Raw genomic sequence first — 16,152 nt, forward strand, 5'->3', positions numbered from 1 at the left:
TATTGTTATTATAATCATATGTTTTACTTTAAGTTGAAGCTATGTTACTATTAAGACAAAGGACAAGTAATCCCGGCCTTCTAACAATAACCCAGTGAAAATCTTCATAAGTAGAGTTTGGGAAGGGTAGGATTTACGCAGTCTTACCCTTACTATGAGAGGGCAGAGAAACTGTTTTCGATAGACCCTTATCTACATCCCGACCTTATAACATAAGATAAAATTAAGAGATTTCGTAGGTATTTTTACCTTAATTTTACCATCTTGTGAATTAATACCACTTAACTACTTCCAAAGCGGCATTAAAGGGTAGCTCAACCTTCATCTCCCATCTTGAATGCACAATAATTGATCCTCGGTCGGTACTGACATGCACATGACTTTACTATAAAAGTTTTGGAGTGGAAAATCTCAAACACATAATAGTCTTGGAAAATGGGAGTCCAAACAATGGCATTGATCTTTGTGGCGTTATTGGGTTTTGCCAACCGTCTGAATGCTCAAGATTCGACTACCCTTGTTCCGGCAATCATTACATTTGGCGATTCAGCTGTGGATGTTGGGAATAATGACTACATTCACACCCTTTTTAAAGCCAATTATCCCCCTTATGGAAGGGATTTTGTTAATCGTCAACCTACTGGAAGATTCTGCAATGGCAAATTAGCCACTGATATCACTGGTAAGTATATTCGGAATTTATATTCTATGGTTTCAATTTTTAAAGTTTTTAGCATTGAACCCATTATATTTTTAAAATTATGAATTCATATCTACTATTTTTGTAATTTACTCTGCATCGAAAGTTATTGATTCAATTGAATCCTTCGGTGAAACAATACATCCGCTTCTGCCACAGAGTAATTAGTATACTAAATATGTAGTCCATTATTCTTGGGGAACTCACTTGTTCGACTAAATTCGCACGGTAGAATGTCTATTGCTGGGAATTTTAGCATTTTCTATTGAGGAAAACTCGAATTTGAAATATCTGTTACTCCCTCATGTCCTCAATAAGTGATTTTTAGTTTTTTATTTTGGTCCAAAATAAGTGTTCATTTACATAATCAAGAAGAAATGAATTTTATTTTTCGTTTGCCGCTATTTATATATTCCAACGTGTCTAAGTAACAATTAATTATGATTAATTTAGTGAATACATTTTTTTTCTTTGGGACTTTGTATTTCATTTTGCCAAAGGTAAAATGTGAAACATTTTTAGTAGTAATAATTTATTTATTGTTGCAGCTGATACTCTTGGTTTCACCACTTACCCACCTGCATATCTGAGCCCCCAAGCATCAGGCAAGAATCTCCTTATTGGTACTAACTTCGCTTCTGCCGCTGCTGGCTATGATGATAAAACTGCCGTCCTCAACGTAAGTCTAATTACAAGCACTCTGTATTTTGATTTTTATTTTGTATAATTATCGGTCCGAGTTTATTATAAATATTGTTAATATGACTAGTGAGAATTCATATAACCGACTATGTGTAATTGTTGGGGCTAACTGTTTTGATAAATCTTGGTGCAGCATGCAATTCCATTGTCAATACAGATGCAATATTACAAGGAATACCAAGCCAAGCTAACAAAAGTTGCAGGCAGCCAAAAAGCGGCCTCAATCCTAAAGGATGCGCTCTACATATTAAGTGCAGGAAGCAGTGATTTCTTACAGAATTACTACATTAATCCTTATATTAACAAACTCTATACTCCTGATCAGTATGGTTCTTATCTTATCGGCATCTTCACTAGCTTTGTCAAGGTTGGTTATTTTGCTTCTAATTTAGTTTCTGCATTAACGATAGCTGAGGTTGCAGACAAATTAAGTTTAACATGGAATAGATCCGTCTAATTAACTTGAAGGTGTATATTGTGATATGTAATACTTTTTTAGTAAAGATGGCAAATAAGCGGGTTAGGTTAAACTTGAGCGATTAAAACAGGTCAAATCAATAAATAAATCATGACACAACTAATTTAAAGTTTGGTTGAGTTAAAATTGGTTGGGTCAATACAGAACAAAACAAGTCATTACCCAATTTCCAATCTCTCTTTTCTTTTTCCTTTTTTTTCTTTTTACTTTTTGAAGAAAAAAAAAGAGTGAAAGTTAATGTCTTTCTCCTTAAATTATTACTAGCTTAAATTCTTTCAAATTTACATCATCCTCAATCTCAAAATTGTATATTCTAGGATTTGGGTTGCATTTTATCGATCATGTACTTGTATTACACTATCATTACATGTTGTTTCTTTCTGTCTCATTTTCTTTTTATTTTGTTCTTGTTACTGTTTGTTGTTACTGCTCTATTTTTATTTTTTCTCGTTCTGCGGGTTGACCATAAACAACCTCTTAACATTCACTATAGGGGTAAGATATGCGTATTCAATATCCTCTTCATACCCCACTTGTGAAATTATACTGGATTTTCTTGTTGTTGTAATTTGATGACTTGCAGATTTCAACTTGTTAATTAAAACAGACTGATTTAATTATTACTAAAAAAAATGAGTTAATTTTAATTTGTCACATCTAGTTTTTCCTGAACTCTGTAAACAGGATTTGCATGCCCAAGGAGCAAGGAGAATTGGAGTGACTTCACTACCACCATTGGGCTGTCTTCCTGCTGCTAGAACTTTGTTCGGATTTCACGAGAGTGGATGCGTCTCAAAAATCAATACAGATGCCCAACAATTCAACAAAAAGATAAATTCAGCTGCTACACAATTACAAAAACAACTCCCAGGTCTTAAGATTGCTATCTTTGACATTTTCCAGCCCCTATATGACCTCGTCAAATCTCCATCAGACCACGGTACGTAAATATTCCACATCCTCTCCTAATATAATATTTACATAGTATATGGTAAATTGACACATATAAGTCGAGTTATGATAATATATAGAATCATATAATCACTGGCACTGCTGCTACGAAATCCTGCGTATGGTACTGTTACTGACATACTTTTCCGTGATTAGGATTCACGGAAGCAAATAGAGGGTGTTGTGGAACAGGAACAGTGGAAACGACGTCGTTGTTGTGCAACCCAAAGTCACCAGGGACTTGTAGCAATGCAACTCAATATGTGTTTTGGGATAGTGTACATCCATCTGAAGCTGCTAACCAAGTCCTAGCTGATTCACTCATCATCCAAGGCATCAACCTTATTGGATAATTGAACAGAATTTAAAGTATTGTTACTCTTATATTTCTCTCGAGTTTAATGTATAAGTCTTTCTTAAAGTTACCACGTTCATTTTCTTTTGTTTCTTGTTTACTTGTTTCTGGGAGATGAAAACATTGTCCTGTATTGCTTAATATTTTCCTTTTATTAATGAGAGTACCATGTGTTGTGTTGGAAAAAAAATGTACTAAGGAAGATTTGAACCGAAAAGTCTCCTTTTTCTTTTAATGTTTATGGGACTGAGGTCTCCTTCTGCAAAAGCTGGCTTGCGAATTCCATTTGTCTGTAATATATACTACACTACTTTTTTTCATAATAAAACCATAAAAGAATACCACTAGCGGAGGTGGTGCAGTTAATAGGGTAGATGACGATCTCCAATACGAGTATCGGACACCGGGTGAGATTAAAAAAAAAGAAAAGAATAGCAGTGGTATAATGAAAAATTATTCCTGGAAGCATTTACCTAGATGAAAAATTGTTTCCTTTTTCATCTAGCCCCCTAGATCTTGTGCAAGGCCAAGTTCCTATTGCTCAAAATTCAAACTACTCTACTAGTTTTCCAGAAACTAATTTTTCAATCTAGCTAGTAAAAGGATTCTCTGCAAGGGCCAAGGTCGTTGTTCCTAGATAATTTTTTGGGGAAGTGCATAAATAACTATGTTTATGGCTGCTATTTAGAGATTGGTCAGTACTTATTTTGGCCTGAAAATTTGAACCAAAAATCTTAATTTCAGGACAATTCAAGATATTTGTATCCCAAAAAATTAAACTGAAAAATTGAAATTCATGACGTATTGGCTAATTCCTAAATAGCATCCCTTTAGAATTGCTATCTAGTGTCATTTTTACATAATTTTTCGACTTAAAATATATCTCAAACTAGAGAATTTATCCGCGTTTCGCGCGGTTATAAAAACTATAAGTGAATTAAGAAATCATATATCCATATCTATATAATATGAAACTGGTCATTACATTAATAATGTGACACATCTCATAAACCAAGAAAGGTATTTGTTTTTTTTTTCTCTCTGTTTTGTTTTGCTTTTTGGTCTGTCATTCATGAATATCATCAATTCATGTATTGAGGGTGTTGTTGCATGTGATAATGCGCCACCAATCCAAATCTTGCGGTCAATAACAATTCAGAATTCTATTAACAACATGTAAAAATATTGAAGTAAAATAAAAATAAAAAGAATAAAAAATTCATGAACTAATTGTTACTGAAATAATAATTTCCCTGGCCTAATCCACTCAAAATAATTGACATATACATTCATAATCCTTGAATTACAAAAAGATGAAGATAAAAAATATATCATCCTTTGTAATACAAAATAAGGAGCAAATTAAAGGCAATAATTTAACATTTTCTGCTCCATAATATTTTTGACAAACAGTAAAGCACGTATAAAAGACATTAGAAAATACCACCTCATTTTTGTGTAATCCAAATTTAAACCATATCATCTTTCCTTGTAAACTCATATAACTGGAAGTTAGTTGCAAAGGTCAAAGTTCTTAAACTTCATATATGCACCCTTTGAATCCACGTAGAGGCGGATTCAGGATTTGAGCCTTATGGGTTCCTATCGTAATTTCAAATTAATATGCAATAATAATTGGGTTCACAATCAGATATTTACCAATATTTGGTGAATTTCTTAATACAAATACATGATCCACGCAAGAGTTATTGGATTCCCGGGAATCCTTAATCTATGCACTAGGTCCGCCCCTGAATCCACGCAACTTGTTTCTCAAAGAAATTACAAGCAGTCGTACCCAACTCATACACATGGGATGAGAGCTTTGAAACTTGAGAGTATGAAATCCTAATGGTGGCTAAGAGATTGGCTTTGCAGACATATCTCATTTCAAAGGACCATGAGAGAATAGAATATTTAAAGTTTGACACATAGAGTTAGGGTAATACTTACTCACACCGGATATTTACACCAAACTATATTAACTCATTATGATTAATTAATTTAATTAGATGAGAATGCATATAATTTATCATGGTTAAATGCTTGAAGTCCATGTGCAAAACACATATGATATATCTATTGATTGGTGTAAACACCATGTGCGGGTAAATTTTCACTTTACATTCGAAAGTATGTAGCAGAGAGAGCAAAAAAATACAATTATATCAGAAGGATTGTTGAAGCTTCTACATTCTAATCCGCATAAACGAATATATTTCTAAAATATGTATCTAATAATCCTTCTACATTACTGATCAAGAATTTGCTTGGATAAAGCATCGCTGCTGACTACACTTATTCTTGATTGGGTAAGTTTTGCTTTATACTAAAGTGGGTGAATTGAAAGCCAAATTGTTGGCTTATCGCTTCTGAAACGGCACATTTAATCCTCTTTGTTGTTCTTAACGGAAGTAAAAGCAATAGTTAGTATTCAGAAACGACAGCTTATTGATTTAATAATTGAGTATTATATTAAAATTGAAATTAATTAACATTATATCCATTGTAACCGGTAGCAACTTTTCTAAAAGAGTGAACTGTTGCCTATTGAATTTTCTAGTAGAGCCACGTTTAAAAGCTGGCACAGGAGAGTGCCACATCAGTTCACCTATTGCTCAGCTTTATATTTACACTAGTGAATGTCTTATTAAGCCACGTTTAGTTGACTTACTAATTATTTTCTAATAAGATTAAAATGACATAAAATAAGAAATAAAAATAAAGCAAATTGTACAAGAATTCGTCATTGATTTGTGTTGCTGACTTTTATCCTTTGTATTCGAAGATTGCCTCCATTAGGATCATTCAAATTGACTACACATACTTCACTATGACAACAACTCCAATAGTATTTTGTCATGAAATTATTCACTTTCTTTCCCATTTAAATTATATGTGCAATAGTATATTTGCATCCCCCTCCCCCATAGCAATCATGAAAGATATTAGTAAATTCATACTTTATAAAATGCAAATTTTGCTCAGACATATAAAGTATTAAAGTATTAAACCCAGTAAAATTTTGTCGTGTCACTTAATATAAATTCTTTGATCGCATTTATATTTTAAGAACCAATGAGACTTGATAGAGGTATTACCATCAACTCATATTATCCTAATTAAAAAACTCATATTATTCAAAAATTACACATACAAAGAGGTGGTGAATAACTAACTCCCTTTAATTATCATATACAATAATTTTATAGTCAACAATTAAACTCATGGGAAGAAGATCCTAGTATACCCATGAGCATCCATAATTATATCTTGAAAATTTTACTCCTAATAATCTCAATCGGCGACAATTGTCATCCGACAAAATAAAATGGTTCGAGAAGACAAATACAATCCTCTTTTAAAAAAATTAAACATCTAATGGACATCAATTAAATCATATGTGGCAGATTTTTATATCGAATACTACAACCAGCAATTAAGTCTATTTACATACCTATATATTGTAATTATTAAACAATTAATGCTTACATTAAAAAATGAGGGAAAAGTTCCATAAAATGAAACCATACATATTGTAATGCCTAGCATTCACAGTGCCATTTGAAAGTCTCGTACTATACGCATGCAACGGACGCCACTTTTGGTTGATTTAGGTGTTCGGCCTCATTGTCGTGGAGATTGGACTTCGGTGCTGAAACATGTAATAAGTAGTTTAATATGTAATGAATAGTTTAATTGGTATATATATATATATATATATATAGAGAGAGAGAGAGAGAGAACAATCTAGCACTCCGGCGTTTTCTCCTTTGAACACATGTTGATGCATATCTGAATCTCAAAGTAACATAAAAGGATACTATTATTTTTGCTAAGAGAAGGAAGATACAAAATCATTTTCAGAGGAGAAAAATATGTAAAATTGGTCATGCTTTAAATAAATCATAATTAATCACATGTACATCATTTGCTTCCCAATTGTTTGCCTTTTGAGATAGGGGGCAAAAATTGACTTCCCTCATCTTTAAAGCAACCCTATCATTGCAAAAGGGTATACATCATAGTTTCAAGTTTTTTGGATCCAATTATCTTCTCATGAATTTGCGGTTATTGCATACACTATTCCGAATATTATAATAGGTGCCAGAACTACTAAAGAAGAGGAAGTAACGACCGAAATAAAATGAAAGGAATGAAACCTTTTGTGACGATCCGGTCAGTCGTCTCATGAGTTACCATTCTGTTTTCTTCATTTCTTCTTCTTTTTGCTTTGTTTATCGGTTCTATATATGATCGGGTTGGTTGGCTCTGGTTCGGAAAGGATTTGAGACACCTAGTCTCTTTTGAGAAAGCTTAAGTTTGAAAAGTCAACTGGATGTTGACTTAGGTGTTAGAGGGTTCGGATGTGAGTTCCGATAATTCGGATAGTTTCGGGAGGTGATTTGGGACTTAGGAGCGTGATCGGAATATTTTTTAGAGGTCCAGAGTAGATTTAGGCTTGAATTGGCGAAATGAGATTTTTGGCGTTTTCCGGTTGATAGGTGAGATTTTGATATAGGGGTCGGAATGGAATTCCGAGAATTGCAGTAGGTCATTCGGGATATGTGTGCAAAATTTCAGGTCAATCGGATGTGGTTTGGTTGAGTTTTTAATCAAAAGCGTAATTTAGAAGATTTTGAAAACTTGGGCTTGAATCTGATGTGTTTTGGTCGATTTGATGTAATTTTGAGCGTTCCGAAGGCTAGGGGACCGCAGGTGCGGTCTCACAGAAGTGAAAAGGGAGCCGCAGATGCGGCCAGGTTGAAGGATAGCTAAAACCGCAGAAGCGGTCGAGGAGGCGCACCTGCGATGGCACAGGTGCGATATTTTAACCGCAGAAGCGGAAATTGGTCGAGCAAGTGAAAGACTGCAGAAGCGGCATCTTGGACCGCAAAAGCGTAAATGAGCCGCAGATGCGAAATGCCTGGGCCAGAAGGTATAAATTATTTCCTTCGCGATTTTTGAGCTATTCCACCATTGATAAGTCGGTTTTTGGAGCTTTTTAGGCGATTTGAAGAAGGATTTCAAGGGAACTTCGTTGAGGTAAGGATTTTGGACCTAAAACTCGTTTCTATGGTATTATTTCACGGATTAGGCTTGTAATTTATGGAAATTAAGGGTTAGAATTGGGAAACTAGGGCTTGGTATTGGAGACATGGACTTGAGGATTTGAGGGACCATTGGTGGTCGGATTTTGGTACTTTTGATATGTATAAACTCGTGGGGAGATAAGGAATCTATTGATGTAAATTTTATCGAATTTTGAGACGTGGGCTCGGGAGTCGGGTTTTGGTAATTTTGGAATTTGTGTTATAAATTGATTATTTTCGCATGGGCTTCGTTCCCTTAGCGTATTTTGACGTCGTGATTCTGATTTTGGATAGATTCGACGCGAGTGGAGGCCGATTCGAAGGGCAAAGGCGTCGCGGGCTAGAGTTTGGACCGGATTGAGGTGGGTAATGATTGTAAATGTTGTTTTGAGGGTATGAAACCCCGAATTGTACATCGTAGTGCTAAATTGAGGTGACGCACACGCTAAATGACGAGCGTGAGGTCATGCACTGTTGGGGATTGTGACTTAGTCCATCCCGAATGACTATTTTATTGCGTATTTGACTGAAAACTATTTACTATCATTATGTTTTGGGCTGAATGCCATATTTGGGCCTCGTATCAACTATTTGAACTCTTAAGGGATTTTTACTGATATCTCCTCACTGTTTTGACTTTATACTGGTACTCAGTCATGCTATATTCTACTATTTTCATAACTCAGTCATATCTACCCTGCTTTAACACTTAAATGATATTTCAAATCATATTTTGGGCTGAGGATCATGTTTTACTATTGCCCGAGTGGCTTGTGAGAATTTTGACTGAGTAAGGCCGAGGGCCTATGTTGTGAGGAAACACCTGATTATGATTATGAGGCAGAGGACTTGAGATTTGTACGCCACGAGGTGGTTTGTCGATATGAGGTCGAGAGCCTAGTGATGATGCCACGAGATGGCTTGATATTGCGCTTGGGTCGTAAGGGGCCCCTCCAAGAGTCTGTACAACCCCAATGAGCGCGGGTACCCATTGTGATGTGAGATATAGCCTGAGGGGCAGGTTATTGTGTCATGTGTTTCCCGAGGGGCGATCCTTTTTGTGTTTATCTTTCCTAGTTGCCTGTCATTTACTTGCTTAATTGTTAAAAAGACATTGCATGAAGTTTAAACTGAACTATAATGACTTTACATATTTTCACTATTTCACTCTTTTTTACTAGCTTTTATTGCTTCCTTATAGCTTGTGATGTGCCTTACATGATTTCATATTTCTCAGTCTTTATTTATGATTATTACTCACTGAGTTGGAGTACTCACTTTACTCTCTGCACCCCGTGTGCAGATTCATGCGTTGCTGATCCTGCTTGCGAGGGTTGAGAGCTCCCGACAGATTTCGGAGTTCACGAGGTAGCTGCTCGGCGTTCGCAGCCCCGTGCTTCTCCCCCTTTATCTCATTCCTTTTCTCTTGTTAGTGATTCTGTAATAGCTTTGTAGACACTTCAGACTTGTAGTATTATTATAGATGCTCATGACTGATGACACTCCTATGTTGGGCTATGTTTTTTTCCGCAAACTGTATTATTTACCTCATTTTGGGATTTATGGTTATGATTAAGCCTTAGTTTTATTACTTAATTGCTTAAAAATAAATTGGGAACATGTCGGCTGGCCTTGTCTTCACGAGGGGCGCTATCACGATCGAGTTCGGATTTAGGGTCGTGACACCTTTTTATAGTAATAATGGCCATAAAACCCTTAACTCGACATTGTGTGCGAAATGAAAAGAGAAGAAACTAAACAAAATAAAGTATCTTACCAGTTACCATTTGATTTCTTCTCCTCCGATGATTTCGTCGTTACCTTGGGTGCCATTGGATTGGAATTGAAAATATGAATGTTTTTGAGTGAACTATGAAATGGTTGTTGTAGAAAGCTTTGAATAAGAAATAATAACTGCAGCCAAGTTAATAAGGCGCTTGGCTATCCAATGAGGGGTACACAACGGTTGATTTTAATTAGTAGTGCCTTTTAGACTTCCAAAGATTACAAGTTGAGTTTAAAAAATAAGGGAAAATGGCAAAAAAGGAGAAAAAAAAGATAAATAGGATCATTGGCTAAAGAGACGTGTCAAGTCATCTTTTTCTATTCCCTTATATATATATATATATATATATATATATATATATATATATATATATATATAGAGAGAGAGAGAGAGAGAGAGAAAGAGAGAGAGAGACTAGTAAATTTATTCGCGCTTTGCACGATCATAAAAGATATTAAAAAATTTATGCATAATTTATTTAAATATTTTCCCTCTTTCTATGAGAAGGAAAATGCTCGTAGACAACATTTGGGGTTAATTATAATCATATGCTTATTCATACGTTTGGATTATTTTAATTCTATCTAATTAATAATGATTTAAAGAGTATTTAAAAATAAAGGTAAAATTAAAACTAAAAGTTCTTAAGATTTATCTTATATTGCAAATTACCATGAACATAAAAAAAGTTTAAAATACTATTAGTTGTATATTGAGAAGGTATAATTTTATACAAATGAATTTAATAAAACTTTTTGATTACCAACATGAAGTGTTCGTAGGCAACAAAATCAAACAGATATTTGGAAGAACACCGCTAGTAGTCACAACGATAATTAGTTTTCCAATATTCCTCATAGTCAAAATGTCACGACCCAAACCGATGGATTGCGACGGGTGCCTGAGTCCTACCTTCAAACATCCCTAAGCATGCGTTTAGGATATAAATCTGTATAATATCTTTTGAATTACGAAGATAAAATACATGAAGGAAACCTGCCAACAAGGCATATGTACGTATACATGTAGAATACAGTGGGCGAGCCAGCAAGGCTGCTATAGACAACTATACATCCAATAACTAAAAGCCGACAAGGCCACATACAACCCAACTAGACATACTGTCTACAGACCTCTAATAGAAACATAATTGTACAAAGACGGGACTGAGCCACGTCATACCCATATACATGTATATATACAAACATATCGTACCAAAATCAAAAGCAACTCCGGATCAAGTGGAGCACACCAACTCTCGCTGATCAGGGATCCTAAGTAGGGGGGTCGTCAACTTGCCTACCTGCACCTGCAGGCATGAAACGCAGGCCCCGTGAAATTGGGCGTCAGTACGAAAAATGTACTGAGTATGTAAGACATGAAAATTAGTACGTAAAAGACATAGATAAAACATGAAATACAGAAACACATCTTTAAATCTGAATAACTTTGTAAATTTTGAAACGTTTATAATGTCATGCACGTGCGTATAAATGTCGTGCTATGCATAGTTATGGGTGTACATAATATCATCAAGCCACTGAGGGCATCCCATCATATCGTTTCGGCCACTGTGGGTAACATCATCAATATATACCAGCTGATCAGGTGGTGGTGCGTTTATAACGTTGTAACCTTTTCTCATATCCCATATACATATATTTTCATATATATGCGTATATAACGTCATCTGGTCATGAGTCAGTGCACATGTATAAATGAGTGAAATGCATGAAAAATACGTAATAATCTCAATATTCCTTCCGGATAAACTTTTCCAACTGGGTATTATTCTGAGACCCATGAACAGAAGATAATAATAATTCTCATGGGGAACCAAGAATATAGACACCCTTACTATTTCTATGAATAGAGTATTTTATGAAAACTGTGTGTTTGCTCGTTTCTTCAGTATAATTTGGACCATGCCATCAGAAAAAAGGGAGGGCCTTAACATACATGTTTCTTGAATTATTTGAATGAATCTGCTTCTATAAAATTTTCACTTGGATTCCTTGAAATTGGAACGAAACTGTGTTCTGCCTCTAACGTTTTTGTGAACCAAGGATAAAATGGATTCAATCTAAATGTCAAACTTTTATTCCAACGTTTTGTTGAAGTTGCTTTTGTTTCTAGCTTTTTGAATGGAATTGAATACTAAATTGTTATATCAATAGATTCCTACAATGAGATAAAGACTTAGAAGTCTTATCTTGATAAAGTTAAACGTTATTTATTCCTCATGTGTAGACACCTATTCACAATTTATGAGTCATCATTTAAATTGGTGGCCTTGTGCCACGTGGAGAGTGAGTGAAGATTATTAATATTTACCTACTTATTAGTTAACTAGATAATACCTCGTTATCCGGTAATTAACCAATTACCCGCATAATTTAAAAATAATCACAAATTACTTAAAATTCTATTTATTTTTAAAATATTTCATATATACTTTATATATTATACTACCGTGGTCATATGGTACCTTACATGGTACTAGTTCATAATTATCGAGTATTATCACTCGACCCGTATTTTATTCCAAATTGGCCACTTTCAACGAAACTCATTTTTTTTAATCTGTGTACTCCTTTATCCTTTATAACACTTATTTATAAAATAAATAGTGTAAGTGCGTTAACGTCAAGATGATCTCATCCCCAAGTCTACGTCGGTTAACTGAAAACGAAATTTTAGCGTACGAAAACGCGAGATGTAACATCCTTCTCCCCTTAGATTGCTATCTTCCTCGAATGTTCAACCCCTCGTGATTCATATAACTTTGGCAGGGTCACCTTTGTAACAACACTACTACCAACTCTCCCTGTAGAAGCTTAATTATCCAACACCACACCGGACCACAATTATCAATAATGACAATGGCCTCACATGACCAATGACAATAACTAATACAAGAATTTATACACGTACCTTATGATTATGACGTCTCAGTCGGACCCTTCTCTAGAGGAGGAAATAAGTGGGGATATCTAGACTTCATGTTTTCCTTTGCCTCCCAAGTCAGTTCTTCCACATTGTTGTTTCTCCAAAGTACTTTTACGGAGGCTACCTCCTTATTCCGCAGCTTGCGGATTTGTCGGTCTAGGATGGCAACCAGAACTTCCTCGTATGGTAAGCCTTCTGTAATCTGTACATCATTTGTGGGAACCACTCGGGTAGGATCGCCAATGCACTTTCGTAACATAGATACGTGAAAAACCGGATGGACAGACTCCAATTCCGAGGGCAATTCTAACTCATAAGCTACTCGGCCCACTCTTCGAATGATCCTATAAGGCCCAATATACTGTGGGCTAAGTTTGCCTTTCTTGCCAAACCTCATCACACCCTTCATAGATGAAGAATACCCAGTCATCAACCCCGAACTCTAAATCTTGACGCCGCACGTCAAAATATGACTTCTGATGACTTTGAGCTGTCAATAGTCGATCCCGAATCAATTTTACTTTTTCTATGGTTTGTTAAACCAGGTATGGCCCGTGTAATCCAGATTCTCCAACATCAAACCACCCTATAGGCGACCTACACTTCCGTCCGTAAAGAGCTTCGTATGGAGCCATCTGAATACTAGAATGGTAACTATTATTATATGCGAACTCAATAAGCGGAAGATGATCATCCCAGCTACCTTTGAAGTCTATTACACAAGCTCGTAACATATCTTCCAGTATTTGAATAGTACGCTCAGCCTGTCCGTCTGTCCGGGGATGAAATGCTATACTAAGACTTACTTGAGTCCCCAATCCTTTTTGGAAGGACCTCTAGAAGTTAGCTGTAAATTGAGCTCCTCTATCCGAGATAATAGATACAGGGACACCATGCAGTCGTACTATCTCCTTAATATAAAGCCTTGCATAATCCTCTGAGGAATATGTAGTTATAACGGGCAGAAAATTGGCTGACTTTGTAAGCCTATCAATAATCACCCATATCGAATCGAACTTACATTGGGTACGAGGTAAGCCTATGATGAAATCCATATTGATTATTTCTCATTTCCAAGTAGGAATCTCCATAGCCTGCAATAATCCACCGGGTTTCTAATGCTCAATTTTAACCTGCTGATAGTTAGGACACCGAGCAACAAACTCTGCTATATCCTTTTTCATTCCGTCCCACTAATACACTTCCCTTATATCATGACGCATCTTTGTTGCTCCTGGATGGATAGAATAACGAGAATAGTGAGTTTCTCCCATAACCTACCGATGCAGCCCTGCAATATTAGGCACACATAATCGTCCTCGATATCTGAGGACCCCATCTCCTGTAATTTCAAATGGCGTCTTCTCCTTCTGAAGGGTGGTATCCCTATAATGAACTAATATAGGATCCTCGTACTTGCGTTCCTTTACTTCAGTTACTAAAGAGGATGTTGTCGTATCTTGAAGAGTAATTCCAATATCACTTGAGTCCAATAATCGAACTCCAAGACTACGGATCGGGCTATTCCCCTCTTTTTGGCCATAAATATAACAGGCTACCCATAGATCTACGACTCGGGGCGTCAGCTACTACGTTCGCCTTCCCCAGATGGTATGAATTATCAACATCATAATCTTTAAGTAGCTCCAACCATCTCCTTTGACGTAGATTCAATTCCTTTTGCTTTAAAATGTACTGGAGGCTCCTATGGTCCGTATAGATATCAACCTGAATGCCATACAAGTAGTGCCTCCACATCTTTAGTGCATGAATAACCGCAACTAACTCTAAATCGTGGGTCGGATAATTCTTCTCGTGCTTTCTTAGTTGTCTAGAAGCATAAGCCACAACCTTACCATGTTGCATCAGCACACAACCCAACCCAACGCCAGAAGCGTCACAATAGATAACATAACCATCGGTCCCTTCTAGAAGTGTTAGAACTGGTGCTGACATTAATCTATCCTTTAATGCCTTGAAATTTTGTTCGCAACCATCAGTCCATTGAAACTTTGCTCCCTTCTGAGTCAACTTTGTCAAAAGTGCTGAAAGGGAAGAAAATTCCTCTACAAATCTCCTGTAATATCCTGTCAAACTAAGAAAGCTACGAACCTCCATCGGTGTTGTGGGCCTAGGCCAAGTTTTTACTGCCTCAATCTTTTGTGTATCCACCCGAATGCCTTCACTCGAAATTATATGCCCAAGGAAAGTTACATAGTTGAACCAGAATTCACATTTAGAAAATTTTGCATATAACTTCCCTTCTTGTAGAACTTTGAGCACAGTACGCAGTTGACCAGCATGCTCATCCTCTAAACGAGAATACACCAATATATCGTCAATAAATACAATTACGAACAGATCTAAAAAAGGCCTGAACGTACGGTTCATCAAATCCATGAATACTACCGTGGCATTGGTCAAACCGAGCAACATAACCCGAAGCTCAAAGTGCCCACATCTAATCCTGAATGTTGTCTTTAGAATATCTTCACCCTTAACCCTTATTTGATGGTACCCGAACCTCAAGTCTAACTTTGAAAAACACTTGGCACCTTGCAACTTATCGAATAAATCATCAATTCTCGGGAGCGGGTACTTATTCTTGATCGTCACCTTATTCAGCTGCCTATAATCAATACACATTCGTAAAGAACCATCTTTCTTTCTCACAAACAAAACAGGTGCTCCCCACGGTGACGTACTAGGTCTAATAAAACCTTTTTCAAGCAAGTCCTTTAGTTGTTCTTTCAACGCTTTTAGCTCTGGGGGGCATTCTATAGGGGGAATAGATATTGGGTGAGTATCTAGTAGTAGGTCAATTGAAAACTCATCTTCTCGCTCTGGCGGGAGACCAGAAAGCTCATCGGGGAAAACATTGGGAAACTTATTCACCACAGGGATGGACTGAATGGTTGGTGACTCCACTTCCACGTCTTGAACCCGAACTAAGTGATAAATACAACCCTTTCTGATCATCTTCCTTGCTTTGAGATAGGAAATAAATCTACCTCTCGGCGATGTCGTGTTACCTTTCCACTCCAAAACAGGCTCCCCTTGAAATTGAAATTGGACTATCATTGATCTACAATCAAAGTTGGCATGACAAGAAGCCAACCAATCCATACCTATTATAAC

At 36.2% G+C, this 16,152-nt stretch overlaps 1 protein-coding gene across 1 annotated transcript; it reads left to right on the forward strand.

Annotated features, from left to right (window-relative positions):
* The first annotated feature begins 316 nt into the window (after positions 1–316).
* LOC104212426 (GDSL esterase/lipase APG) lies at positions 317–3,403 on the forward strand. Its single transcript, XM_009761674.2, has 5 exons — positions 317–682; positions 1,249–1,379; positions 1,536–1,769; positions 2,565–2,820; positions 2,988–3,403. The coding sequence occupies exons 1-5, from the start codon at positions 436–438 to the stop codon at positions 3,182–3,184; spliced, it is 1,065 nt and encodes a 354-aa protein (XP_009759976.1). The 5' UTR covers positions 317–435; the 3' UTR covers positions 3,185–3,403.
* The last annotated feature ends 12,749 nt before the right edge of the window (positions 3,404–16,152 follow it).

Source organism: Nicotiana sylvestris, chromosome 3 (assembly GCF_000393655.2).
Source record: "Nicotiana sylvestris chromosome 3, ASM39365v2, whole genome shotgun sequence".
In the NCBI taxonomy this organism is placed as follows: Eukaryota; Viridiplantae; Streptophyta; class Magnoliopsida; order Solanales; family Solanaceae; genus Nicotiana; species Nicotiana sylvestris.